This window comes from Tursiops truncatus, chromosome 15 (genome assembly GCF_011762595.2).
Source record: "Tursiops truncatus isolate mTurTru1 chromosome 15, mTurTru1.mat.Y, whole genome shotgun sequence".
Classification (NCBI taxonomy): Eukaryota; Metazoa; Chordata; class Mammalia; order Artiodactyla; family Delphinidae; genus Tursiops; species Tursiops truncatus.
The window spans coordinates 57376620-57399656 of NC_047048.1; the positions used below are offsets into that span (position 1 = coordinate 57376620).

The 23037-nt window shown below is 54.6% G+C and overlaps 1 protein-coding gene across 5 annotated transcripts in view; it reads right to left on the bottom strand.

The window, feature by feature from the left end:
• The window catches only part of EBF4 (EBF family member 4), a 57906-nt gene extending 41708 nt beyond the window's left edge, over positions 1-16198 (bottom strand). For 3 of the 5 annotated variants that reach the window (XR_004522080.2, XM_073792796.1, XM_033839976.2), the window contains exons 1-6: positions 15794-16197; positions 15158-15279; positions 2626-2782; positions 2323-2386; positions 2095-2150; positions 384-457 (exon numbers count right to left, since the gene is read on the bottom strand). Coding sequence is in view for 4 of the 5 variants with exons in the window: in XM_073792796.1 (XP_073648897.1) it covers positions 384-457; positions 2095-2150; positions 2323-2386; positions 2626-2782; positions 15158-15279; positions 15794-16120 (800 nt within the window). In the remaining variant the exon portion in view is untranslated. Of the gene's footprint in view, positions 1-383; positions 458-2094; positions 2151-2322; positions 2387-2625; positions 2783-15157; positions 15280-15793 lie in introns of all 5 variants that reach the window. The other 2 variants (XM_073792794.1, XM_073792795.1) reach the window with 1 other exon arrangement.
• Between the last annotated feature and the right edge of the window lie 6839 nt (positions 16199-23037).

Consider the following 23037-nt stretch of genomic DNA (forward strand, 5'->3'; position numbering starts at 1 on the left):
CTTCCCCATCCTGCCTGCCCAGGGGGTGCCCTTAAGTTCACATAAGAGGCAGCAAAGTTTCCTCCTCCAGCTTCTGAGCTAACCCAGGAGGCCCAGGCCCTGCCCCCATCTCCCAGGGAGCCCTCCCCAGAGCTTTATTAGTTAAGCTTCCCGGTAGCAGCAGGAGGCCTCTCTTACAAAAACACTCGGAGAAGCCACATAAACAGGCCCCGCTAATGGGTCCTCAAGGACCCTCTCCTCAGCCAGCACGGTGCCCAGGGGCCTCACTCTTCCCTCATCACCCCCCAACCCCAGGCTTCCCTGGGGATCAGTGGGGAGGGGGTTGGTGGCAGTGGCAGGGGTCGGGGCAAGAGGCCAGGGGCAGGTGACCTAGCCCTTCTCACCTGCACATGATCTCGTGGGTGAGTAGCACGCGGCACATTTCGGGGTTCTTGTCCTGCCCCTCGTAGATGATGGCCTGGGGAAGGGGAAGTGCGCAGGCTGGAGGGGAAGGAGGCTCCTCTCAAGGCCAGGTGGAAGGGCAGCTGGGCCCCCGCTCCCGGGGAAGAGTACGCCCTCCAACTCTCTCTGGGAGCCCAGGAATGCAAAGAGGGAGCTGGGAACCTGGCTTCCCAAACCAGTACCACTATCAGAATGGGCAAGAGTGGCATGAGGTCTACAGATTCTGTCTGTCCACAGGCAGCTCTTTCCGGAGCCAGCTCTGCTCAGGGGCAGGGAGGTCTCCAGATCACCATGACCAAGGTCAGGCTGCCGGGAGGGCAGACACACTCCAACCTCCGCGGTTCTCACAAGCATTGTCCCTCCAGGCTGTCCCGCTGGCTCCTTGGCCCCTCTCCCCACCCCTATCACCTCCGCAGGCCAGGCCAGTGGCTCCCTCTTGGACTGCTGGATCAGCCACCCCCCCCACCCCCCCACCCCCAGCCAGTCCCCCAGCCTCTCCTCCGCCCTGAAGCAAGGAGTGAGCTGCCCAAACCACACATTTGGCTTCCACCTTATAACCTCTGTGCCATGCAGCCATCCCTTATTTGTGGGTCCCTCTCTCTCCGGACGTTCTCCAACCCCTTCCACACTTGTTGACCATGCAATCCCACTTTGCCACTGCCTGGTCCGCCTCCCACACCATGGCGACCACAGGCTTCCTAGAAACACACCACTTCTTACTCTGCCCTGGGATTGGGTGGGGGCTGCTGGAAGACTGTCTGTGTGGGAAAGCCCAAGTCTCCACCTCAAGTTGCAGGCCACTGATTTTCACATCTGAGACTCAGCCCTGCTCCTTTACCAGCACACACAACCTCTCTGAAAAGCCTGAGGCTTGGGGCCCTGTGGCTGCACAGTCCGTCAGGGCTGACTCAGGTTTCAGTTGCCCCGAGCTCCTCATGCTGGTCCCTGAGCCTCCTTCTCTTGTCTTTTCAAGTCAGCAAGGTACTGAGGGCCTGCAGTGGAAGCTCTGGGGCCCCACTCAGTCCCCGCTCCTGGACCAGTGCACCCATCCCCCAGCTGTGGGTAGCATTAGCTGCTAAGGGCTTTCTCTTGAGAACTGCTCTCAGCAGACAGGAGCTTGCTTCCCCTGGAAATGTCTGGAAGGTTACACTCTCCCCTTGGGAATGGTCCCAGCCAGTAACTGACCAATACAGGGGACAGAATCCTGGCCTCCTTGCCTCAAGGGGGAACAACTCTGGTGCCATTCCTTCTCCAGGGCTCCTCGTGGATCAGGCTGAGGCTAGACTCCAGCTGAGACCACATCCTTGCTGAGCATCCCCTGCCCTGTCCTGCTTCTCCTCCCTCCCCTTCTAAGAGCTTCTTCCTTCCTCCCCTATAAACCATATGTACCTGAATCCCCATCTAGGCTGAACTTCTAGATAACAGGACCTAAGACAAAGTCGTTGAACAAATATTGTCTTTTTCTTGTCTAGAGAGCAAAAGCTACACATCCTCCTCCTGTGGACAGTGCTGAGAACTGTGGACAGCTAGACTGGTGAGGATGAAGGGCATAGGGGAAGTGGGGGCAGGGACAAGGATGCTTGCTCAGACCACAGGGAGATGGGGGTCAGAGAAGGGGCTGGACAGGCCTGAGCATCCCCTGGGCTGGCTCACCTGCTTGGACACGGAGTCGATGAGACGCACATAGAGGTCCTGTTCTGTCCGAAGTCCTAAGGGTGGAAAGGCAGAGAGGGCTTGCTATTTGGGGAGCCCCTGTGGCTTCTGATGACTGAACACACTCCACACCTTTCCCCGCTGAAGCCAGGCCCCCTCCACCCTGACAGTGGGGCACCAAGTGTCACATGGTGCTGCGGTACCCAGTGGGCAGTGGGCCTCACTCACCGTTGTTATATACCAGCCGGAGGCGATAATGGATCCCGTTGTTTGTCTTTTCAGCCCCGGGCTCCTGCAGGGACAAGATACGGAAGATGCATGGTGCTCCCGGGGATCCTCCAGCCACCGCCCTCCCCCCGACTCCCTTCCCACCCAAACTTCCTCCCTACCCCCCTCCGTCCCATCCATTCACCACCCCCTTCTCCACTTCTCCACCACCTATCCATCATCTGCTCCAGTGGGAGGGGGTTCCCTGAAACCCTCCCCAGCCCCCCACCCTGTTCCTTCCCAGCGAGCCCATGAGCCTCTCACTCGGTCCTTCTCCACAAAGTCGATGAAAGCTGTACGCTCCACCTCCACCGGCTGCCCCTGCCGGTCATACATGGCCAGCACGAAGTGGAAGAAGTTGGATTTCCTGAGGTTGGAGGGGGGCTGCTTCTCAAAATGTGCTCGTGCCAGGCCCACGCCACTGTGGGGAGGAAAGTTGCTGGGAAACCACTGGAAGTGCCCTCCAGAGAGGAAGACCCCATCACCTCTGACCAGGTAGGTGGGCTGGCCAAGACTTGGCTCTGATGTGTCAAGAGTTTGGGCAAGAAATTGGATGGGCCCATTCCACCCTTGCCAGGGCCATCTCAGTTCTAGAACAGGCCTCCGAGCCCTGAGGTTACCCCAGCCTGCTCCCATGGGAATAAGCAGCACAAGCACAGGTGACAACAGAGGCATCCCGGGCAGACTCCTTCCCAGACTTTTCGCTGGGCCTCACATTTTGGAAGGCTGATCTCTAAAACCAAATGAACAAGCAACCCATCTTACCGACCACAGGCTCCTGTGACTGCCCTTTAGGGCCTCAAGGGGAAGCTGGGAGGTTTTGGAATGAATATCCCACTGTACCCCAGCTCCTGGCTATGTGCATGAGCCTACGGTATTGCCTGGGAGATGATGAAGTCCATCAGACTCTCAAGAGACATTGAACTGGCTCAGGGCCACTAGTCTGGCCAGCCTGGATGCTGGGCTATGGCTGAAGGTGGGAATGTCCTCCCTAGGTATAGGGGGACCTGCCTCCATGCTTGGAGGAAGACACCACTGGCTCCCTTGGGCAGAAGGATCTTCTGGTCTGGCCTTGCTTTCTCCTGGCTCATCAGAAACCAGTCCCAGAAGCAAAGCCAGGGTGAGAGCAGGAGGAGGAGAAGAACCAAGGCCCTGTTCACCAAATATTTCCTGAACCCCAATGATGTACCAAGCACTGGCCACATGGCACCACGTGGGGCCAGAGTGAAACACCTGGAAGGGGAGGGAAGACAGATACAGAGAGCTGCAACACAAGACAGAGTGGTGGGTGCCCCCTAAGAGATGTCACTATATAAAAAACCGTAAAAGCAAAGGAAAAACGATTAATTCTTTCTGTGTGTGATGAAGGGAAGACTTCACGGTGATGGTGGCCTTCCCCCGGGTCTTTGAGGAATGAATAGGAGCTCAACAGGGGCAGGAGGCAAAGGGGCAGAACTAACAGCATAAGAAATGGCTGTAGGTATGAGGGTTAGTATCACTGGACCACTTCAAAGACTGAAGTGAGGAGAGAAAGGGTTTTATTGGAAGTGCCAGACTATCCATGCAAACAAAAACCAGGCCATGGAGTTTAGACTTTCTTCTCTGGGCCAAGGTCTTCCAAAGTGTGTTCTTTAGCTCTCTCATGGCTCCAGATCCTCATTCTATGAAAGAGTGCTATACCCACAACTGCTGGGAAGTGCATACACAAGTGTATGTGGGGGGCCCTGGGACACCCTCCAGGAATGGACCCTCCTTGACCCGCTCAGGCCAGTGGTCCCCATGCGGTAGCGAGTCTCCAGGATGGTTCCCCATGATCCCTGCCTCCTGGTAGTCAGGTCCTTATATAGTTTCCTCCCATACTGTATCAGGATTGGTCTGTGTGGCCAATAGAATATGGCACAAGCGATAGCATACAATTTCTAAGGTTAGGTCATACAAGACACGTGGCTTCTGCCTTGTTCACTCTCTTGGATTAGTCACTCAGGGGGAAGCTGGCTGCTGTGTTGTGACGATACTCAAGCAGCCCTATGGAAGGTCCACGTGGAGAAGAACTGAGCCCTCCTGCCAACAGCCGGCATGAACTGATCAGCTGTGTGAAGCCTACCAGCCCCAGTCAAGCCTTCAGATCACTGAAGCCTCATAAGAAACCCTGAGCCAGAACTACCCAGCTACACTGCTCCCTGATTTCTAACTTTAAGAAACTGTGTGAGATAATGAATGTTGTTTTACGTTGCTGAGTTTGGGGGTGATTTTTTTTTTATGTGGCAACAGGTAACTAACACGCCATGCTTACTTGACTACAGAGCATTTTGGTGCAGGGATGTGGTATGGGAAGTATGACTAAAGGCCACCAGAAGGCTCTGGTCAGGCAGGGCTTAGAAGATGCTGTAAGCAAGGAGGGCACAGTGTGGTAGAAAAGTGAGAGGCTGCTTCAGGGATGCAGAGGTGAGGATGAGAATGGTGGAACTGTCTTGAGAGCCATTTAGACCAGAGTCCCATCATGGACATGCCACTGTGACAGCATCTGCCATACTCATCACTACTTAATATTTTTCTTCTTATAATTTTAAATCAACTTACTCTTACTTGGCTTCTTGCAAAGCCATAATATCTGAAATGTCATGGGCTTCAGAAGCTTGTTGTGTTTTTACTCATACAGATTACAGTAAATAAACAATAAAATGAAAACCGTTCCTCCTCTTGAAAGCCTGCTCGGGAGCCTCAGTCGTCCATGTAAAATGCTAATTTTGGAGGCAGAAGTGACGGGTCTTGCTTGTTCCTGATCAAGATGAGGAGGGGGCCACCAACACCTTCTCTTCCCCACCAAAGGTTATTTCTACACGTTCCTTGCTCCAGGATCATCCTCCTCCCTCCTGCCTCGGTGTCCCTCTCTTCTCCTCAGCCTCAGGCTTACAGTCCAAAGTCCAGGTCTTGACCCTCCCGCTTCCCACTTGCCAAGAGGCAGGGAAGCCTGAAGACAGCTTTGATCACAGCAGGTCCCTGATTACTGTTGATGAATATGCTAATGAGGCAGCAACCCTGACTCCTCCCTCCAGCCCCCAGGACCAGCTTAGGGGCAGTGAGGCTCCCCAGGGACAGGACCACCTGGGGGTAGATAAGGTCAGAAGGAGATGGGCTGTGGGGCCATCCCAGATCACTCTGCCCTTTACTCTGTCATCTAGCCCAGGAAAGGTGCCTGGAAGGCGCTCAGACAGTGAGGAAAGAGCTATAGAGAAAGAAAGAGGCCTTAACAGAGGAGGGGTGGAGGCTAAGCGAGCACACAATCCCCTGGACCCCTCAACATACCCTATCTACACAGACGCTCCTGTACTTCCCAGGCCAAGAGTCAATCAATAATGCTGAGCTTCCTCTCCCATCCATCCCTCTTGGCAAATACCCGTCAGTCCTGGGTCCTGGCTGCCTGGGGTTCCTACCAGGCTCCTAAGGACCAGACCTGGGAAGTCTGCCCTAAGCCCCAAGCCAAGCTCCCTTCACAGGGCCTGCCCTCTCAGCAGGAGGGAATTCCTAGGGAGAGTGGTTGGGGGGACCAGGGGAGGGGAAAGGGAGCAGGTATCCCTGCCTGGGGTCTGTGGACCAGTAGCCAGTGCTGCCAGCTGCAGGGCATCAAGGGGCTGCACTGACGTACTCCACAGTGGGATCAGGCTCAGTTCTACTTCCCTCGAGGCAGCCCAGCATCAGCCTCCATCCTCCACCTTGCTTAGTGGGTCTGAGGCACAATCACACACATCCACGCAAAGCAATGGGACAGAGGCGGCTAGTTTATAGCTCTGGGACAGGGATCACTATCATGAATGACAGCAGAACAATATGACCCCAAGCAGACCAGGAGAGGATGGCAGAATAGGCAAGACCCCTGCTGGGCATGCCCAGGACTGCTCCTGGTCTGCGAATGTCTCCAGTTTACCCTGTTCATACCCCTGTGAGACAAGTGAGAAGACCAAGGTGAAATGGAAAAGGTTTTGGTTTAAAGAAATTCTCAGGGCTTCCCTGGTGGCGCAGTGGTTGAGAGTCCACCTGCCGATGCAGGGGACATGGGTTCGTGCCCCGGTCCGGGAAGATCCCACATGCCGCGGAGCGGCTAGGCCCGTGAGCCATGGCCGCTGAGCCTGCGCGTCCGGAGCCTGTGCTGCGCAACGGGAGAGGCCACGACAGTGAGAGGCCCGCATAACGCAAATAAATAAATAAATAAATAAAATAAAATAAAGAAATCCTCATATTTCCTATGAACACAGAGGACATGAGGATTAGAACAGCAGCTAGAGTGCCAGATGCAAGTCTGTCTGGACTTCTGGTTCCCCTAGGCACCTCCATGGCCTACCTGCCCGTGCAGTGGGTGACCAATCAGCATCCCTGAGCAGAGCTGCAAGCTGCAAAGGGAGAGGGTGCAGAGCGGGAGGGGGAGACTTCTGCTCTTCTCCCCTTGGGAAGAGCTGATGCTCTTGTAATGAGAAAGCAAACCAAGATTAAAGAACAGAAAGAAAGAGACACAGAAATATGCTCAAACAGCTCAGAAGATAGACCTGGGCCGTGGAGAGGTCTGAGAGGCCTGCTGGGGCACCCTGGGAGAAGACATGTGCTCCCACAGTACCTTAGAGGCAGAGATGTGGATGAAGGCCAAGGTCTCTGATTCTGTGGTCTCCAAAGTGGGGTGGCCCTTGCAGAGAAACTGCAAGGATGTTTATTGATAGGAATCCTTTATCTAGAAGAAGGGAGAGAGGCAGGAGGAGAGCCCCAGAAGTCTGGAGAGGCAAGTGTTTTATCTGGGTTTCCCCAGAAGCAGACCCTGAGACAAGGATTCATATGTGAACACTTTATGTGGGAGGTGTCCAGGAAACCTTGGCGGGTATGGGGAGTGAGAGAGAGAAGGAAAGGCAGTCCCTAACAGGTGCATTATCCATGAGTAACCACTGTGGGCAGCTGCAGCTCAGCCGCCAGGGAGCTCTGGAAACAAGTCTAGAACATGTGCTTCAGCTAGTCAGAGGGCTGAGCAAGGGAGCTGGGGTCTTCATCGTCCAACTCCAGTCAGTCACTGGCTGAGGGCTTCTGGGGCGTCATCTCTCAGGTGCTTCTGGCCTGTTGTGCAGGTGGGTGGAGCAGGCTCTGGCCATCTAAGAGTCTTAGGAGGCAGTTGCTGGCAGAGGAAGCAGACCCTTTCCCAAGGGTCCCCAGGGACATGGGTGGGGTAGCAACTCCCAGCCATCCAGAGGCCTGCGGTGTGATGGAAGCCAGCAAAGCTACAGCCCAAGGGCTTGCGTGCAGCCTGGCAATATGCACGAGAACTGCCTCACCTGGTGCGTGTATTGCTGGAGCCTGTAATTCAGAAACGTCTCATTCACTTAGCGTGATTAGTGCACAAAGCGTGCCACATACACGCCTTTTCCAGGTAAATGCAGCTGAGTGATGAAAACAGCCACATTAACCACTTTTGTGAGACTCCCAAATGATTTACACATCTCCTTGCTTTCTTAAAAAGATTGTTTTCAACAAAATGTTCAAAACACTTTCCTATCAACTCCGGAGTGTGCTGAGGCGGTGGGGCATGTGCTCCTGTAAAGAGCACGGATGTGGGAGGAGAAAGTGCTCATCTTCATATTTCCACCAGGGCCCACTCACCCCCTTCCCATCTTTTGAAATAGCCCCCAAATTAAAGGAGACTGGGACAGAAAAGCTTCGGTGTGCACAGCTATTTTTTTGGTTGGAGGACATCCGAGCATAGGTGTGTGTGGGCTTCCCGAGTACTGTGCTGGGAATCCAGGTTGAAGGTGACACCAAGGGCAACCTGACCTTCACAGCCTGAGTCATTCAGGTAACCTGTGCTTCAGAGTACAGGGGGATGCATCTGGGGGCATCTGGGGGCTGCAGAGTTGTCTGGCTGCTATTGCTTGGCCACCCAGGAGTCCCTGGAGATGCTCCTTTTCGAGGCTGAGCAGGTTGCCCCAGGAACCTTCTTGCAGCAGCTGGACCTCGCCACAGCTGTCTAGGACAGAGGACGCCTCCCTCACAGTCAGTCTCGGCTCTCGGGTCAGAAGTCCATTCATAAGTCTTTACATCCTTGATTAGGTACTTATTATAAGTGCTAGCAATTTAAAACAAGCATCTCAAATCCCACAGAGGACAATGGCCGAGACTGGAGCTTTGGCCTTCTCCCAGAGGCACCTTCAGGCCTTTGTCTCCCCTGCACCCCTCTGCCCTCTACTAAATGCTAACTCTTGCCTGCCTTGGCAGCCCAAGGTTCCGAGCAGTGCCTTGGCTTGGGCCTGATCCATCTTGGAATCTGGGATGCTGGGGAAATGGGGAGAAGCCCTGTTGTTATCAGCAGTTGCGGGAGGCTCCTTTTTGATCCCCCCTCCACCCTGGAGGTGGAAGGAGTAAAAGTGTGTATTTCCTGCATCTCATCCTTTGTCTCAGATTTCCCTACTGTCTCTGCTAAATCTAGATCTTCTTTTCCCCATCCTAGCATGGTTGCGTAAGTCCCACCTTCTCCTCCTCTGCATCCTCTCTTCCTCCAAGCATCCTACTGGCCGTAGCTCTCCCTGCAGGCATCCTTTGGGTCCCTGGGACTGCTGATAATCATCAAGCTGGGCCTGGCATTCCTGACTCCAGCCAAGATCTATTGGCCTAGCCCAGAGCCTGGGAAGATAAAAGCAGAGGCTCACTGGGGTGCGACAGTGCAGGCAGGAGGACCTGGTGCCTAGAGGCAGCTGCCCAGAACCTGGGTCTAGAAGGGCCTGCCAGAGATGAGGCTTTGGGGCTGCTTCATATCCCCTGTCCCACTGCCCCAGCAGGGGCTCTGCTCACTTGCCCCAGGAAATTATCTCAGCCATCAGGTCCCTGGATGAGGGGGGAGGGGAGGATCTCACTAGCCAGCTTTCCCATGTTTCCTCTTGCTCTCAATTCTACCCAAAGACTGTCCACCCTCTTCTCTGTGCCCACCCCCCTCGCCACCCACCCACAGGCCTGCCTGCCAGGTCCCAGGCTGAGGAAGAGCTATTAATTATTAAAGCAAACAAAAGCATTTCCTAGCAGGGATGCTAGCCTGCTGCTGCTTACAGGAAATGCGGCCCCAGCTGGCTTCCCTCTCATGGCCCAGCTAGTGTTCTGGGACCAGCTCAAGGGGGAGGGCTAGCCTGGGTGCTCCAGGAGTCTCCCCAGGCTGGGAGTCACATCAGAAGGAGAGTAGAACTGCTTCTGTGCTGAGAGATAAAGTCCTGTTGGCCCAGGGTAGGCCAGGGATCCTTGTGCAGAGTTCCCCACCAGGAAGACCCTGCCAGCCTTCCCTCTTACCTCCAGTGTATGGTATGCAGCCTCTCTTTTCTCCCTACCCCTCTTGCGCTCAGAACTTTCCTTCCTGTTGGCAGGCCCTCCCTCACTGATCTTAGCAGGCTCTGGGCTTTCTCCTCCTTCTCCACCTTCTGAAAAACCCTGGCGCTGTAAAGCTGGGCAGCAGCAGCTGCTCCAGTACCTGGTTCCTGGGGTCAGGTAGATCACCAACGTGGACAGCGGAGCCCAACAAAAACGGACTTAGTAACCTTCTAACACGCACTCCTGCTTCCTGCAGCAGATACTCATTACCCCCTATTGACTGCTCGAGCCTGGTGCTGTGGACACGAGGATGAATGAGCCACCATCCATGCCCTAAAGGAAGGTGTAGGCTGGCAGGGCAAGGAAGCCCAGGACAGGCAGGGCACAGCTGACTCTGGCCTGTGAGAAGCATCCTTAGACAGCACTAAGAACTGCTCCCCTGGGCCGGATGGGAGGGCACAGAGAGAGAAGGTGCTGGGGGGAGGGTTCCAGAGGTTGTAAGATTTTATTCAGTGGGTGTGTGGGTGCTGGGAGCAGGGGAACTGTTTCAAGAGACATTGTTGGATGCCAAGAGTCATACAGAGGCTGAGAGGAAGCTTGGGATCAGACTGTGATGGGCCTTGAATGCTGAGTATCTGGGAGGAAGTGTGTGTGTGTGGGTCACTGAAGTTTTTAATTGGGGAGGGACACAATCAGAGAAGAGTTCTTTGGAAATGTTTCTTTGGCCCCTGGTGCATGGCAGACGGTTTGCGGGGGCGGGGGCGAGGTGGGAGGCTGGGACAGTGGGCTAGCAGGCTGAGGTGATACACTGGGGTTAACCTTCAAGCCAGGGAGGAAAGTCATGGAGGGCAAGAGTGTGTGTCATGGTTACGAGCTGGCCGTGGGCACTGTGATTAGGAATAAGACCCAGAGGCACCGTCCAGAAGCCTTGACAAGCTGGCGGCTGGGGGGTGAAGGCAAAGAGCGCATCAAAGACAGCTGTCAGACCCCAAGCAACCTAGCAGGGAGTGTTCCAGGGCAAGTTCCTCCGAGACAGAGGGAGAGGAGCCTTCGGAGGTGGAAGAGAGGGGCGGGGCAGGGAAAGGAATTCCTGTCATTGTTGTTTTAGGATGAAAAGACCCAAATAGAGGACTGATGGAGGATCAAGAACCAACGGATGAGATGATGACATCTCAGGAAGAATGAGAAAGAAGTACCTCCCACCTGCTCCCATCGGCAGGAGGTGCCCAGAGGCAACCAAACGTGTGGGGGCTCCCAATCTGTGTCCTGAGACAGAGAAGCCTCTGGACTTGGAGATGAGCAGCCCAGGCCTGAAGAAATTCCTCTCTTCAAACTGGGGAGGCCTTCTGAGTCCTGGTGATGTGGCCCTGGGGACTCAGACTGGACACCTCAACCCCACTCAAGACCTCTTCCTGGAGACTTCCGGGAAGATGGCAGAAGAGTAAGACGCGGAGATCACCTTCCTCTCCACAGATACACCAGAAATACATCTACGCGTGGAGCAACTCCTACAAAACACCTACTGAACGCTGGCAGAAGACCTCAGACCTCCCAAAAGGCAAGGAACCCCCCACGTACCTGGTTAGGGCAAAAGAAAAAACTAAACAGAGACAAAAGGATAGGGACGGGTCCTGCACCAGCGGGAGAGAGCTGTGAAGGAGGAAAAGTGTCCACACACTAGGAAGCCCCTTCGCGGGTGGAGACTTCGGGAGGCGGAGTGGGGGAGCTTGGGAGCCGCGGAGGAGAGCACAGCAACAGGGGTGCGGAGGGCAAAGCGGACAGATTCCAGCGCAGAGGATCGGGCCGACCGGCACTCACCAGCCGAGAGGCTTGTCTGCTCGCCCGCCGGGGCGGGCGGGACTGGGAGCTGAGGCTCCGGCTTTTGTCGGAGCGCCGGGAGAGGACTGAGGTTGGCGGCGTGAACACAGCCTGCAGGGCGTTGGTGCGCCCCGGCTGGCCGGGAGAGAGTCCGGGGAGGGGTCTGGACCTGCCGAAGAGGCAAGAGACTTTTACGTCCCTCTTTGTTTCCTGGTGCACGAGGAGAAGGGATTAAGAACGCTGCTTGAGAGAGCTCCAGGGACGGGCGCGAGCCGCGGCTAAGAGTACAGAGCCCAGAGACGGACATGGGACGCTAAGGCCGCTGCTGCCGCCGCCAGGAGGCCTGTGTGCGAACACGGGTCACTGGCCACACGCCCTTCCGGGGAGCCTGTGCAGCCCGCCACTGCCAGGGTCCCGGGATCCAGGGACGGCTCCCCGGGAGAGCGCACGGCGCGCCTCAGGCTGCAGCGTCACGCCGGCCTCTGCCGCTGCAGGCCCGCCCCGCACTCCGTGACCCTCCCTACCCCCCGGCCTGGGTGAGCCAGAGCCTCCGAATCAGCGGCTCCTTTAACCTCGTCCTGTCTGAGCAAATAACAGACGCCCTCCGGCGACCTACACGCACAGGCGGGGCCAAATCCAAAGCTGAGCCCCTGGGAACTGTCAGAACAAAGAAGAGAAAGGGAAATCTCTCCCAGCAGCCTCAGAAGCAGCGGATTAAAGCTCCACAATCAACTTGATATACCCTGCATCTGTGGAATACCTGAATAGACAACGAATCATCCCAAATTAAGGAGCCCTGTGGATGAAAGGCTCTTGGTGCTGCAGCCAGGACTCAGTGCTGTGCCTCTGAGGTGGGAGAGCCAACTTCAGGACACTGGTCCACAAGAGGCCTCCCAGCTGCACATAATATCAAACAGCAAAAATCTCCGAGAGATCTCCATCTCAACGCCAGCACCCAGCTTCACTCAACGACCAGCAAGCTACAGTGCTGGACATCCTATGCCAAACAACTAGCAAGACAGGAACACAACCCCACCCATTAGCAGAGAGGCTGCCCAAAATCATAGTAAGTCTACAGACACCCCAAAACACACCACCAGACGTGGACCTGCCCACCAGAAAGACAAGATCCAGCCTCATCCACCAGAACACAGGCACTAGTACCCTCCACCAGGAAGCCTACACAACCCACTGAACCAACCTTAGCCACTGGGGACAGACACCAAAAACAACAGGAACTACGAACCTTCAGCCTGCAAAAAAGGAGACCCCAAACACAGTAAGATAAGCAAAATGAAAAGACAGAAAAACACACAGCAGATGAAGGAGCAAGATAAAAACCCACCAGACCTAACAAATGAAGAGGAAATAGGCAGTCTACCTGAAAAAGAATTCAGAATAATGATAGTAAGGTTGATCCGAAATCTTGGAGATAGAATGGACAATAGAATGGACAAATTGCAAGAATCAGTTAACAAGGACCTAGAAGAACTAAAGATGAAGCAAGCAACGATGAACAACACAATAAATGAAATTAAAAGTACTCTAGATGGGATCAATAGCAGAATAACTGAGGCAGAAGAACGGATAAGTGACCTGGAAGATAAAATAGTGGAAATAACTACTGCAGAGCAGAATAAAGAAAAAAGAATGAAAAGAACTGAGGACAGCGTCAGAGACCTCTGGGACAACATTAAACGCACCAACATTCGAATTATAGGGGTTCCAGAAGAAGAAGAGAAAAAGAAAGGGACTGAGAAAATATTTGAAGAGATTATAGTTGAAAACTTCCCTAATATGGGAAAAGAAATCGTTAATCAAGTCCAGGAAGCACAGAGAGTCCCATACAGGATAAATCCAAGGAGAAATACGCCAAGACACATATTAATCAAATTGTCAAAAATTAAATACAAAGAAAACATATTAAAAGCAGCAAGGGAAAAACAACAAATAACACACAAGGGAATCCCCATAAGGTTAACAGCTGATCTTTCAGCAGAAACTCTGCAAGCCAGAAGGGAGTGGCAGGACATATTGAAAGTGTTGAAGAAGACCTCTTCCTCAGGTGCAGACAACAATCTCATGGGAAGAGCCTCAACACACTTCCTGCACCCACACAGGCTACAAGGGCACTGCCTCCTTCCCATCGGCTTCCTGCTCATCAAACCTGCTGACAGGGACAGAGGGGAGTGTCAGAGAGAAGTAGGAACCTTAAACCATGAGGCCCCACTGGAAAACTTCGTCCTCTCTTACAAGGAGCTCTCATCACAAAGGCGGTGGTGGAGAAAAAGACAAAGAAATTGACCAACTCAAATTAAGTGAAAAACCAGAACCAAAAGAAAAACAAACAGGATACAGAATTATATGTATAACACAGGAAAAAAATATGTTAATGGGAAGATGGGAAGGAAATACACTAAATTATTGACAGTAGCTATTTAGAGAGATGGGGTTTTGTTTTCATTTTTTTTCTAGAAAAGTTATATCATGAGTAAAAATATGGATATTAATTCATAGGCAAGACCCTTTCTCTTCCTAAAAAGGTGAGCTCCAGAGAGAGGCCCTGGTGCTCCCTCTGGACAGTCATGAAAGCACAGGAATGCAGGAACACCATTCAGTTTGAACATGAAACAAGGTGTGTGTCTGTTAAGGGGTGAGGTTGGGGTTGGTGGTGGGGTGGTATCCCCTGAACAGGATTGGGGATGTGAATGTGTGGCTGGCATCCAGGTCTGGTCTGCCCTGGAAACCCCCCAGCAGAATCCCTTCCAGCTGCTGGACAATCAGCTGCTCAGACCTCTGGGAAGCCCAGCTCCCAAGTGTCCCATATGTCTGCAGAGGCAGCACCTCCCTAGTCCCAGGCACTGAGAACTCCAGGTAGGATGTCTAACCTCCCCTCCCCTTGCTCACAACTGGGGATACAAAAAGCCCAGGTGCTGTGGGGGGCTGGTCAACGAACCATTATGCTTCCTTTCCAAATCCAGGAGTCCATCCCCCACCCAGGCTCCCTGCCCAGACTCCTGAAAAGGAGTCAGAGGAGATAGGTGTGGGTGCTGGGTTCCCAGGGATCCCCTGCCTTGGGTAGGACCCACCAGAAAAACACCTGGAGGGACCTGAGCGGCCCTGACCCATCCTCAGCCCCAATCATTCCACCAAGCCGACTGCCCACCTCATCTCTTCCCCACCAGCCGCTTCTCCAGCTCCACACGTCCCCATCCTCCAACTCTGAGGGATGTGAGAAAGCAGAAAGGGGGCTGGGATTCGTGCCTTTCCTGGCCAAGATCTATGGAACTCGACAAGGAGGGGCACTTAACTGCCTGAGAAGGAGGGGTGAGCAGTTCCTTAACAGCTGGTGGCTGTGGGACTGCGGGCAGCCGGGAGACCTCCTCCTCTAGAGCCATGGACTGCTGGGCCAGCGAGCGGTAGTCAGAAATCAGAGCCGGGACATCCAGGAGTGGAGGCAGAAGCCCCGCCCCGGCCCGCCCCACATTCTCAGGAAGAAGCAGAGGCGCTCAGGGAGAGGTGGGCACAAGAGCTTGCCGGGACAGTGCAGAGTTGGGGCTTCCTCCAACCCCTCGCCCCAGCAGCTCAGCAAGCTGAGAGAAGGCGGCGCGGAGCCGTCCAACCCGAGCGCGCCCTGTCGCGTCCGAGCGCTTACCTCTGCGCCGCGGTGCTGGCGTCCAGGATGCCCGCGCCCTGCATCCAGGAGCGCACCGAGCCCAGGCCGGCGGGCAGCAGCGGCTCCTCCTTCAGGTTCAGCCCGCCGCGGGGCAGAGCGTCCTGCGCAGGAAACATAAGGGCGCGCAATCGGTGGGCGCTCCCACAGCCGGGGATCCGGTCCCGCCGAGGCTGCCGGGCGTCTCAGCTCCGCCCGCCCGACGGCACCCGGCGCCTGCAGGAGCGCAGCGCAGCGCCAGTCCCGGCCGCTCAGTGCGCGCCAGCCTCCTGGGCGCTCCCTCGGAGAAAGCGGGTCCGCGAGCGCCGGCGCTGTCCCCTCCCCTCCCGGGGCGCGGGGCGGGGAGATGGAGGGATTTCCCCGCGGCCTGAGCGCCGGCGGGCTGACTGAGCGCGGGGCGGTGAGGGAGGGGAGCGGAGACGGCACCCGGTCCGCGCAGAGGCGCCCTAGAGGCGCGCTCTGGCGGCTGCCCAGGGCCGCGGTCGTCGGAGGGGGGGGCCCGAGCACCCCTTGAACTGCCTCAGGCGAGGCGGGGGCGCGGGGCTGCCCGCCCTTTTCCCCTCGCCGCCCCCACCTCCCGCCCACCCGCCCGCGGCGCCGGCGCGGGACGCTGATTACCATCCAGGAGGAGGAGGCTGCGGGCGCGGAGCTCGGCGGCGGCGGCGGCGGCGGCGGCGGCGGCGACTGCGGCGGTAGCGGCGGCAGGAGCAGCAGCAGCCGTGCGTCCCGAGGAAAGGCAGGGGCAGCGCCGGGCCAGCAGACGCCTCCGCCGCCGGCGCCCCGCGTGCTCCGGCGCCCCGGCCCTGCCGCAGCCCCGGGCGGCAGCACCTGGAGCAGCAGTAGCAGCAGCCCGGCCGACTCCCCCCTGGGCCCGGTTCCCGCGCCGCCCCGCCGCGGCCGCCGCCGCCCGCCGCTCCCCGGAGCCTGGCCGCGGGCCCGGGCCATCCCGCCGCCGCCGCCACCGCCGCCGCTCCCGGGGGAGCGGGAGCCGAAGGCAGGGAGAGCGGGCGGGAGGAGGGATGGCGGGAGCTGGCGGGCCCAGGGGACTGGGGGCCGGGGGAGGCGGGGGCGGGGCGGCGCGGCCGGCCGAGGGGCGGCCAGGGACGTGACATCATCGGGGGAGGAGCGGCCGGGCCCGGGCCGCCGCGGCGGGGCGGACCCTGGCGAGTCGGTCGCCGGGGCTGGGGGCTGCGGCCTGCCCGAGGCCGCGGGAAGGAACGGGAGGGACCAGCGTGGGCCCGGGAGGCCCGGGCAAAGAGCTGACCGGGCTGCGAGGCGGGGGAGCCCGGGCGAAGCCGGAGGAGCGAGCAGGGCCGCACTCAGAAACCTCCACCGCCTCCGGGTCGCCACTGGACGAAGTCCCGGCTTCTTCTCCACTCATCTTCGTCTCCCAAGTACCCGCCGTACTCTCCACGCCGACGCCCGGTTCCTGCACTTGCCGCTCATTTTGACGCCTTCAGGCTTTTACTCTTGATGTTCTTTGCTCGCCCCATTGGTCCTGTCCGCCTTCCCCTGACCTCGGTTTAACCTCAGCCTGGGACTCAAACCTTTCTCCCTTAGGCTGGGCCCCAGACGCGCCGAGCGCCGTCCCTGCATCCCCCATCCCTAGTCCAGTCCGTGGCTTGTCTAAACACTAAAGCATTTTCGTTTCCAACCTGTGCCTTTCAGACACCTCTTGGTTTTTGATGCAAGTTGGATACTGAGTTAGGACTCACTTCCTCTTGTTCCCCAGCCAGAGAATCTTCCCTCTCAGATTTCATTCCTCTTAGTTCCCGGGCCAGAAATCATCTCGCCCTTGACCCGAGGGCTGAGCCGTTTCTGACCCTCTCCCCACATTCTGGCTTGGTGTGTCCTGACCAGGCTTTGAACAAGCCCAGAATGAGTCCAGCACTTTCCTGCAGAACAGCATGGGGGTGGCCTACCCAGCCTGCTGCTTCATTTTCAGACACCCCTGGAATATCACTTTCCTGCCCCCATCCCATCCTCTGACTCCCATCCTCTTTTGGGGGGCCTCCAAGTGTGCAGTTAGTGGTCCACCCCACATGGACCCAAATGAAGGTCCCAGGGCCACTACTGGGCCTCCTACTACCCCAGAGGCACCCCCACCTCCTTTTCTGACCTATGCCCCCCTCCGCATCACCTGCGGGGGCTGTCACTCCCACCCAGACTTCTCAAGGTCTCAGTTTTTACCCCAGGGATTATCAAAGGTAGTCTCTCCTTAAGGTGAATTCTTATACCAGTCTTTTTCTCCATCTCCTTATCTGACTCTAAATCCTTGCTCCTCCCAGTGTGGTCCCTGGACCAGCAGCTTCAGCATTAAGTGGGAGCTTGTCAGAAATGCAGAATCTTAGGCCCTGCCCAGACCTGCTAAATCAGAGCCGACCTTGTACCATGATTCCATGTGATTTGCATGCACATTACATTTGAGAAGCAATGCTCTAGAGAAACCCCCCAAGGCTGTTACATACTTGCTCCACCCCTCTCTCCAACCTTCAAACCTACCTCTGGCTCTCTAAAATTTCCAACAGACGCCTACCTCTTATTTACTGGAGAGATTACAGGGAATCTTGGCAGAATCCTGCTGGCCTTCTCAGCCGTCCATGTTTTTCCTCCTTTCTCAGTCTTCTCACCCATTCTTTTTTCCCCCTGCACCCAGAGAAGCATGTGGGCTCAGGGACCTCTTTGCTCAGTCCCTTCTTCTGCACCTCCTGATGTTGTCCCATGCAATCTGTTCGTGTGTTGACACTCCTTTCCTCTGCTCAGACCTCCCCATTCTTAAAAGAACCCTCCCTTTGTCCCCGCCTCCTCCTCCTCCTACTTGTGCCATTCCTGTTTCTGAGAAAGTTCACAGGTGCACTCCGCCAAGGCTGCCTTGCCAGGCCCCAGCAAGCCACTCTTGAAGCCCTGTTGGTCTGGCTCCCTTCCAGTTCTGCCGCTGTTTGTTCCTCTCTCTCGGCCTCAGGCCCTCTGAGCCCCGTGCAGCACTGGGCTCGGCGCACCTGCCTCCTCCACACACCTGGGAAGGCCATCCTGATGACCAGAGCACACCGTCTCTCCTCTTACCCCTGGGTGCGCCCCAGCTTGCTGTGTCCTGCTCCCTTCTCCTTTTCTTCTCTTAGAGAACTCAGGCTTTTCCACAGTCTCAGGGGACATCTTTGGGAAAATGATGTCCTAGTGTGGGCCTCCATCTGCTTCTGTCAGTCCTGAACATCCAATGGTGAGGACAGAGCTGTCCTTGACCCTTGGGGAGGAGGGGAGCACCTGCTTCCAGGGAGCGGCCCTCTCCCAAGTAGCTCTGCCCCTGAGCCGGGGCTGGGGTTGCTTCATCTCCACATGCCCAGCCACGTTCATGCCCATTCCCCACAAACCAGCTCTTCCTCCTGGCTCCCCTGTGTCTGTCCATGACACCTCCTCCTGATGCCCACCAGGTCTGGGGCCTAGGAGTTCATCTCTGATACTTTCCTTGCCTGCCCAATAGCCACCTCTTTGTCAAGTCTCAAGGATTCTCCCTCCTTGTCCTTCTCTCTACCCCAGGGCCCACAGTGAATATCTTTAACAATGAATTTACTTGCCCTCCACTGGACTCCACCCTGGCTTGGAAGAGGAATCTGCCCCAGTCTGAGGACAGCCTCCTTAGCTATCTTCTTGCCCCCACCTGTCTACCCGCAACCACCCTCCATCCTCCTGCCAGTTTTAAAAAGCAAGCCATCACCTGCTTAGAAACTTCCAAGTGTCTCTCTTGGCTCCCCAAGTAGACATTTAGGGACTTAGTTTGGGGACATTCTAGGCCCTCTGATGCCTGATCCAAACGTTCTTGCCAGCTTTCCCTCCATTCCCTTGCTGTGTGAGTCCCTTGCTTGCCTGACACAGAAGATCTACTGTTTTCCAAATGCAGACACAGGTCCCACACTCTCAACTCCGTGCCTCTACTCTGGCTGTGCCCTCCAGCTGTAGTGCCCTCACTTTTACAACACCTTTCTTCTCTGGGAGGCAACGGGGTCCACATTCTTTTCACGATGATTGAATGGCTTTGGTGTTGCAAGTCTTCATGGTTCTAGAAGCCTCTTCCTAAGGTAGATTTGGGGGATAGGTGCTCAGAATTAACCTGGGCAGAAAGGGGAGTCACTCAACCCAGAGATGGGCTCCTGACTTGTGTGGGTTTCTATCTTGTATTAACCACATGGACTAGAAAGAAACCAACCAGGATGGTGTTTGAGGCTTCCCAGGGCCTGCAGCCCCTGAGAAGGTCTTCTGGGTTAGAGCCGCTGAACCAATGGGCAAGGCCCTGGGTGATGAGAATACCAACTGGGCCCAGCAGGGCAAATTCTGAGTCAGCTTTTGGAGTCAGAGGTAAGTATCTCTGCTTTAGATCCAGGAAGTCTGTTTCTTGGAACTCCTTGTGTGTTTTTATTTTGTATTTTTTATCTTAGTTCCTTTGACAAAGTTCTCCTCTCAAACCGTTGTAGCTTCATGAGACAGGGATTTGGGGGCCTCCCGTAGCTGTGTTCACAGAGAGCTGGAGGGGTGGTAGTGACAGATAGAGGATGCTGGGTCCAAGGCCACAGAGAACGCCAATCCTTTCTGGCCCAGGCAGAGGCTCACCCCAAGCCACCAGTCCAGAGCCTCTGACCTCATCCTTCTCCATCATGGACATTTGTGCTCATACCACAGGAAGGGTTCTTGTCATGTGCCTGGTGCTAGAGAATAAGCAAAGCCTAAAACACAGGCTGTGTCTTTATGGCTACCACAGTGTGGTGGTGGGAGATGTGTAAACACTCAGTGTCACTCCAGAGTGACCTGGTCTGATAAAGATGCAGGTGCAAATACTGGGACCAGCACAGAGGAAGGGCCTGAGCCTAAGAGGGGAGAAAGCGGTCTTGGGCAGAAGGATCAGCATCTGTAACGACTGGCAGAGCTGAATGAGTGGGTTTGCAGCACTTGCTTCAAGGTAGAAGCTTCTAGCACCTGGAGCATCATGCTTGTGCCTAGGATGCCATGCTGAGGAGCATGGAATTTTTCCTGTAGGCCTGGGCCTTAAAACAATATTTAAAAAATCAACAGAACTCTCTCTCTCTCTCTCTCTCTCTCTCTCTCTCTCTCTCTCTCTCTCTCTCCCCCCCCCACCAAAGGGGGGTGCAGCACCGTAGAAAACAAATCCAAAGTGGCACATTAGGCAGAAGTGCCCTTGACCAGACTGTGTGTTGGGCCATAGAGCCCCCTGGAGGCCCCAAAGTGTTAAACCAGCACTCGGATCCACTTCATGTCAACTTCCCTGATGGGAATTAAAATATAGGAAGAATTTAACAATTAAAGCATGCACTAAATATGGCTGTTCGCATAGTTCTGTGAAGAAACAGAAATGGCTAGGGCCATCCCAGAAGGCTTCCTGATGGGCATGCCCCAGCTCTTAGCCTTCCTCCCTTTTGCCTCCTGAGGTCTTTTCAACTGCTTCAGGAAAACTTGCACTACAGGTGTTATTTGACCTTAGGATCCATCCCATTCCCCGCATCGAGGCTGAGTTATTAAATTTTATATAATAACTCAATGGGAGCCACAATGGTGGACACTTTTGTCAGGAGAGTTGTACTCCCATCTTCAGTCTCTGGGCTGGAGCACAGGCTATGTGTCCCCTCAATATTCCAAGTTGTTCACACCCCTTCCAATCACAAACCATCTCAAAGACAACCAATCTCAATCTCAGTCCCTGCTGAGGAAGAGGAAAGGAACCATTTCCCTTGTGGAGCAAGATCTGCACAGGGCTGACCCTTTGTTCATCCTCCAGGTTTCAGAGAGGGTCCAGGACCTGCAGGTTTCTAACCTAAATCTGTGACAGCACCAGCAGTATCCCTGGAGGGCTGCCCCTTAGCTACCCACAGGCAGTGGCAGAAAGTCTGAAATGACAGCATCAGCCCCCACCCCCAATTGTGTAAGCTTCAGTCAGCAGGGAGGAAGGCTAAGAGCTGGAACATACCCACCAGGAAGCCTTCTGGGATGGCCCTAGCCATTTTGTTTCTTCGTGGAACAATGTGAACAGCTATATTTAGTGCATGATTTAATTATATATATATATATATAACTTGGCATGGGGAAGGTCAAATTTCTTTTCTGATTGCTGTGGGGTCAACAAGAAAGGAAGCCATCACCCCTGAAGTGGAGCAGGGTGGGTAGGGGTCAGGGGAATGGAGTGGGTAGGTTGGAGGGGGCCATTGTTCACCTTGTCCTGGGTGAAGTGGGGAGAAGACCTGGCAGAGGCTGATTCTCCAGGAGGCTTAAGCTCATCCACACAGGCCCTTTCCAAGGCCCTTCACAAACTCCTTGCAATGTGTTCCCATGCTTATATATAATTGTGTATTTGTAATGTTGTATTTTTCTTCTTAGAGGGCCACCCTCCAATTGTATAAGCTTAAGCCCCACCCCACCCCTCCCCCAAACCTAAATCTTCCCTTAGGATCTGGAGTTGGGTAGGAACAGTTAGGTAGGCTACATACTCAGTCCCATAATACTCTGTTTCTCCTTGGCCCTGCCTGACTCATCCGCCACCATTTCTTCACCCCAAAAAACATCTGCCACACCCTTCAGAACCCTTCTCCCTAATTAGCCAACTTCCTCATATTCTCAACATATATTTTAAAGGTTTCTCTCATCTCTAGCCTTAACTGAAACCTGGATGACACCTGTTATGGACTGACTCTTTATGTCCCTTTGAAATTCATATGTTGGAGCCCTAACTTCCAATGTGACTGTATTTGGAGACAGGGCCTGTGAGGAGGTGATAAAGGTTAAATGAGGTCATAAGGATGGTGCCCTGATTTGATAGGGCTGTGCCATTAGAAGAGGAAGAGATACCAGAGCTCTCTCCACCATGTGAGGACACAGCAAGAAGGCAACCATCTGCAAGCCAGGAAGAGAGTCCTCATGTTACCACATCGAACCTGGATTTGCTCTCCTGATGTGCAGCAAAGCAAATCTACTGACATTGGATTGTGGTGATGGAAAGTACAGCCTTTATTTGCAGGGCGCCAAGCAAGGAGAATGGGTAGTTAATGCTCAAAAGACCCAAACTCCTCAATGTTTTTTAGGGAAGTGTTTTTGAAGGCAACATTAGGGTTAAGGGTTGTGGGGTGCATGATCAGCTCACGGACAGTCTTCTTATTGGTTGGTGGTGAGGTAACAGGGTGGTGTTTTGGGAATCTTAATCATTAATCTTCTAGCTCCAAACAGTCTAAGGTCTTTGTGTTTGTGGTCAGCACTTTCTATCCATTGGGGTCCTGATTTCTGTAAAACAACTCAAAGATATGTGTCAGATTGTATTTTTACCCCTTGAGGAGGAACTAGGGGTCCTGTGACTCTATTTTATGGCTGAACTATTGTTTAAGATATTATTACTTTTCTTGCTTGACTGATTTTCCTTTATTCTCTGTATTCCCTCACTTCTCTAATTAGTAACTGCTTGAGTCTGCTCTTTGGAATGTGGTCAAGGCCTAGGATACTAAAGCCTTTTTTTTTTTTTTTACAAACAAGAAATGGGGGACCCAGAGGGGTCTGCCACTGGGAAGGTTCTGCAGGCTTCTGCTCGGTTTCACTCACCAGAACCTGAATTGGCTAGCGCCTTGATCTTGGACTTCCCAGCCTCCAGCACTGTAAGAAAATAAATCTCTTTGTAAGCCACCCAGTCTTTGGTATTTTCTTATGGCAGCCTGAGCAGACTAAAGCAACACCCTAGGACACCCTTTCTCCTAAGGCTCTTTCCAGCAGTTATTGTTTATTTTCTTTCACCCCATGGCATGTAAGTACTTGGAATTTGATTTTGCCCTACTTTCAAGCTAATAGGTTTACCTGTTACTGTTTCATGGTTGCTGGCA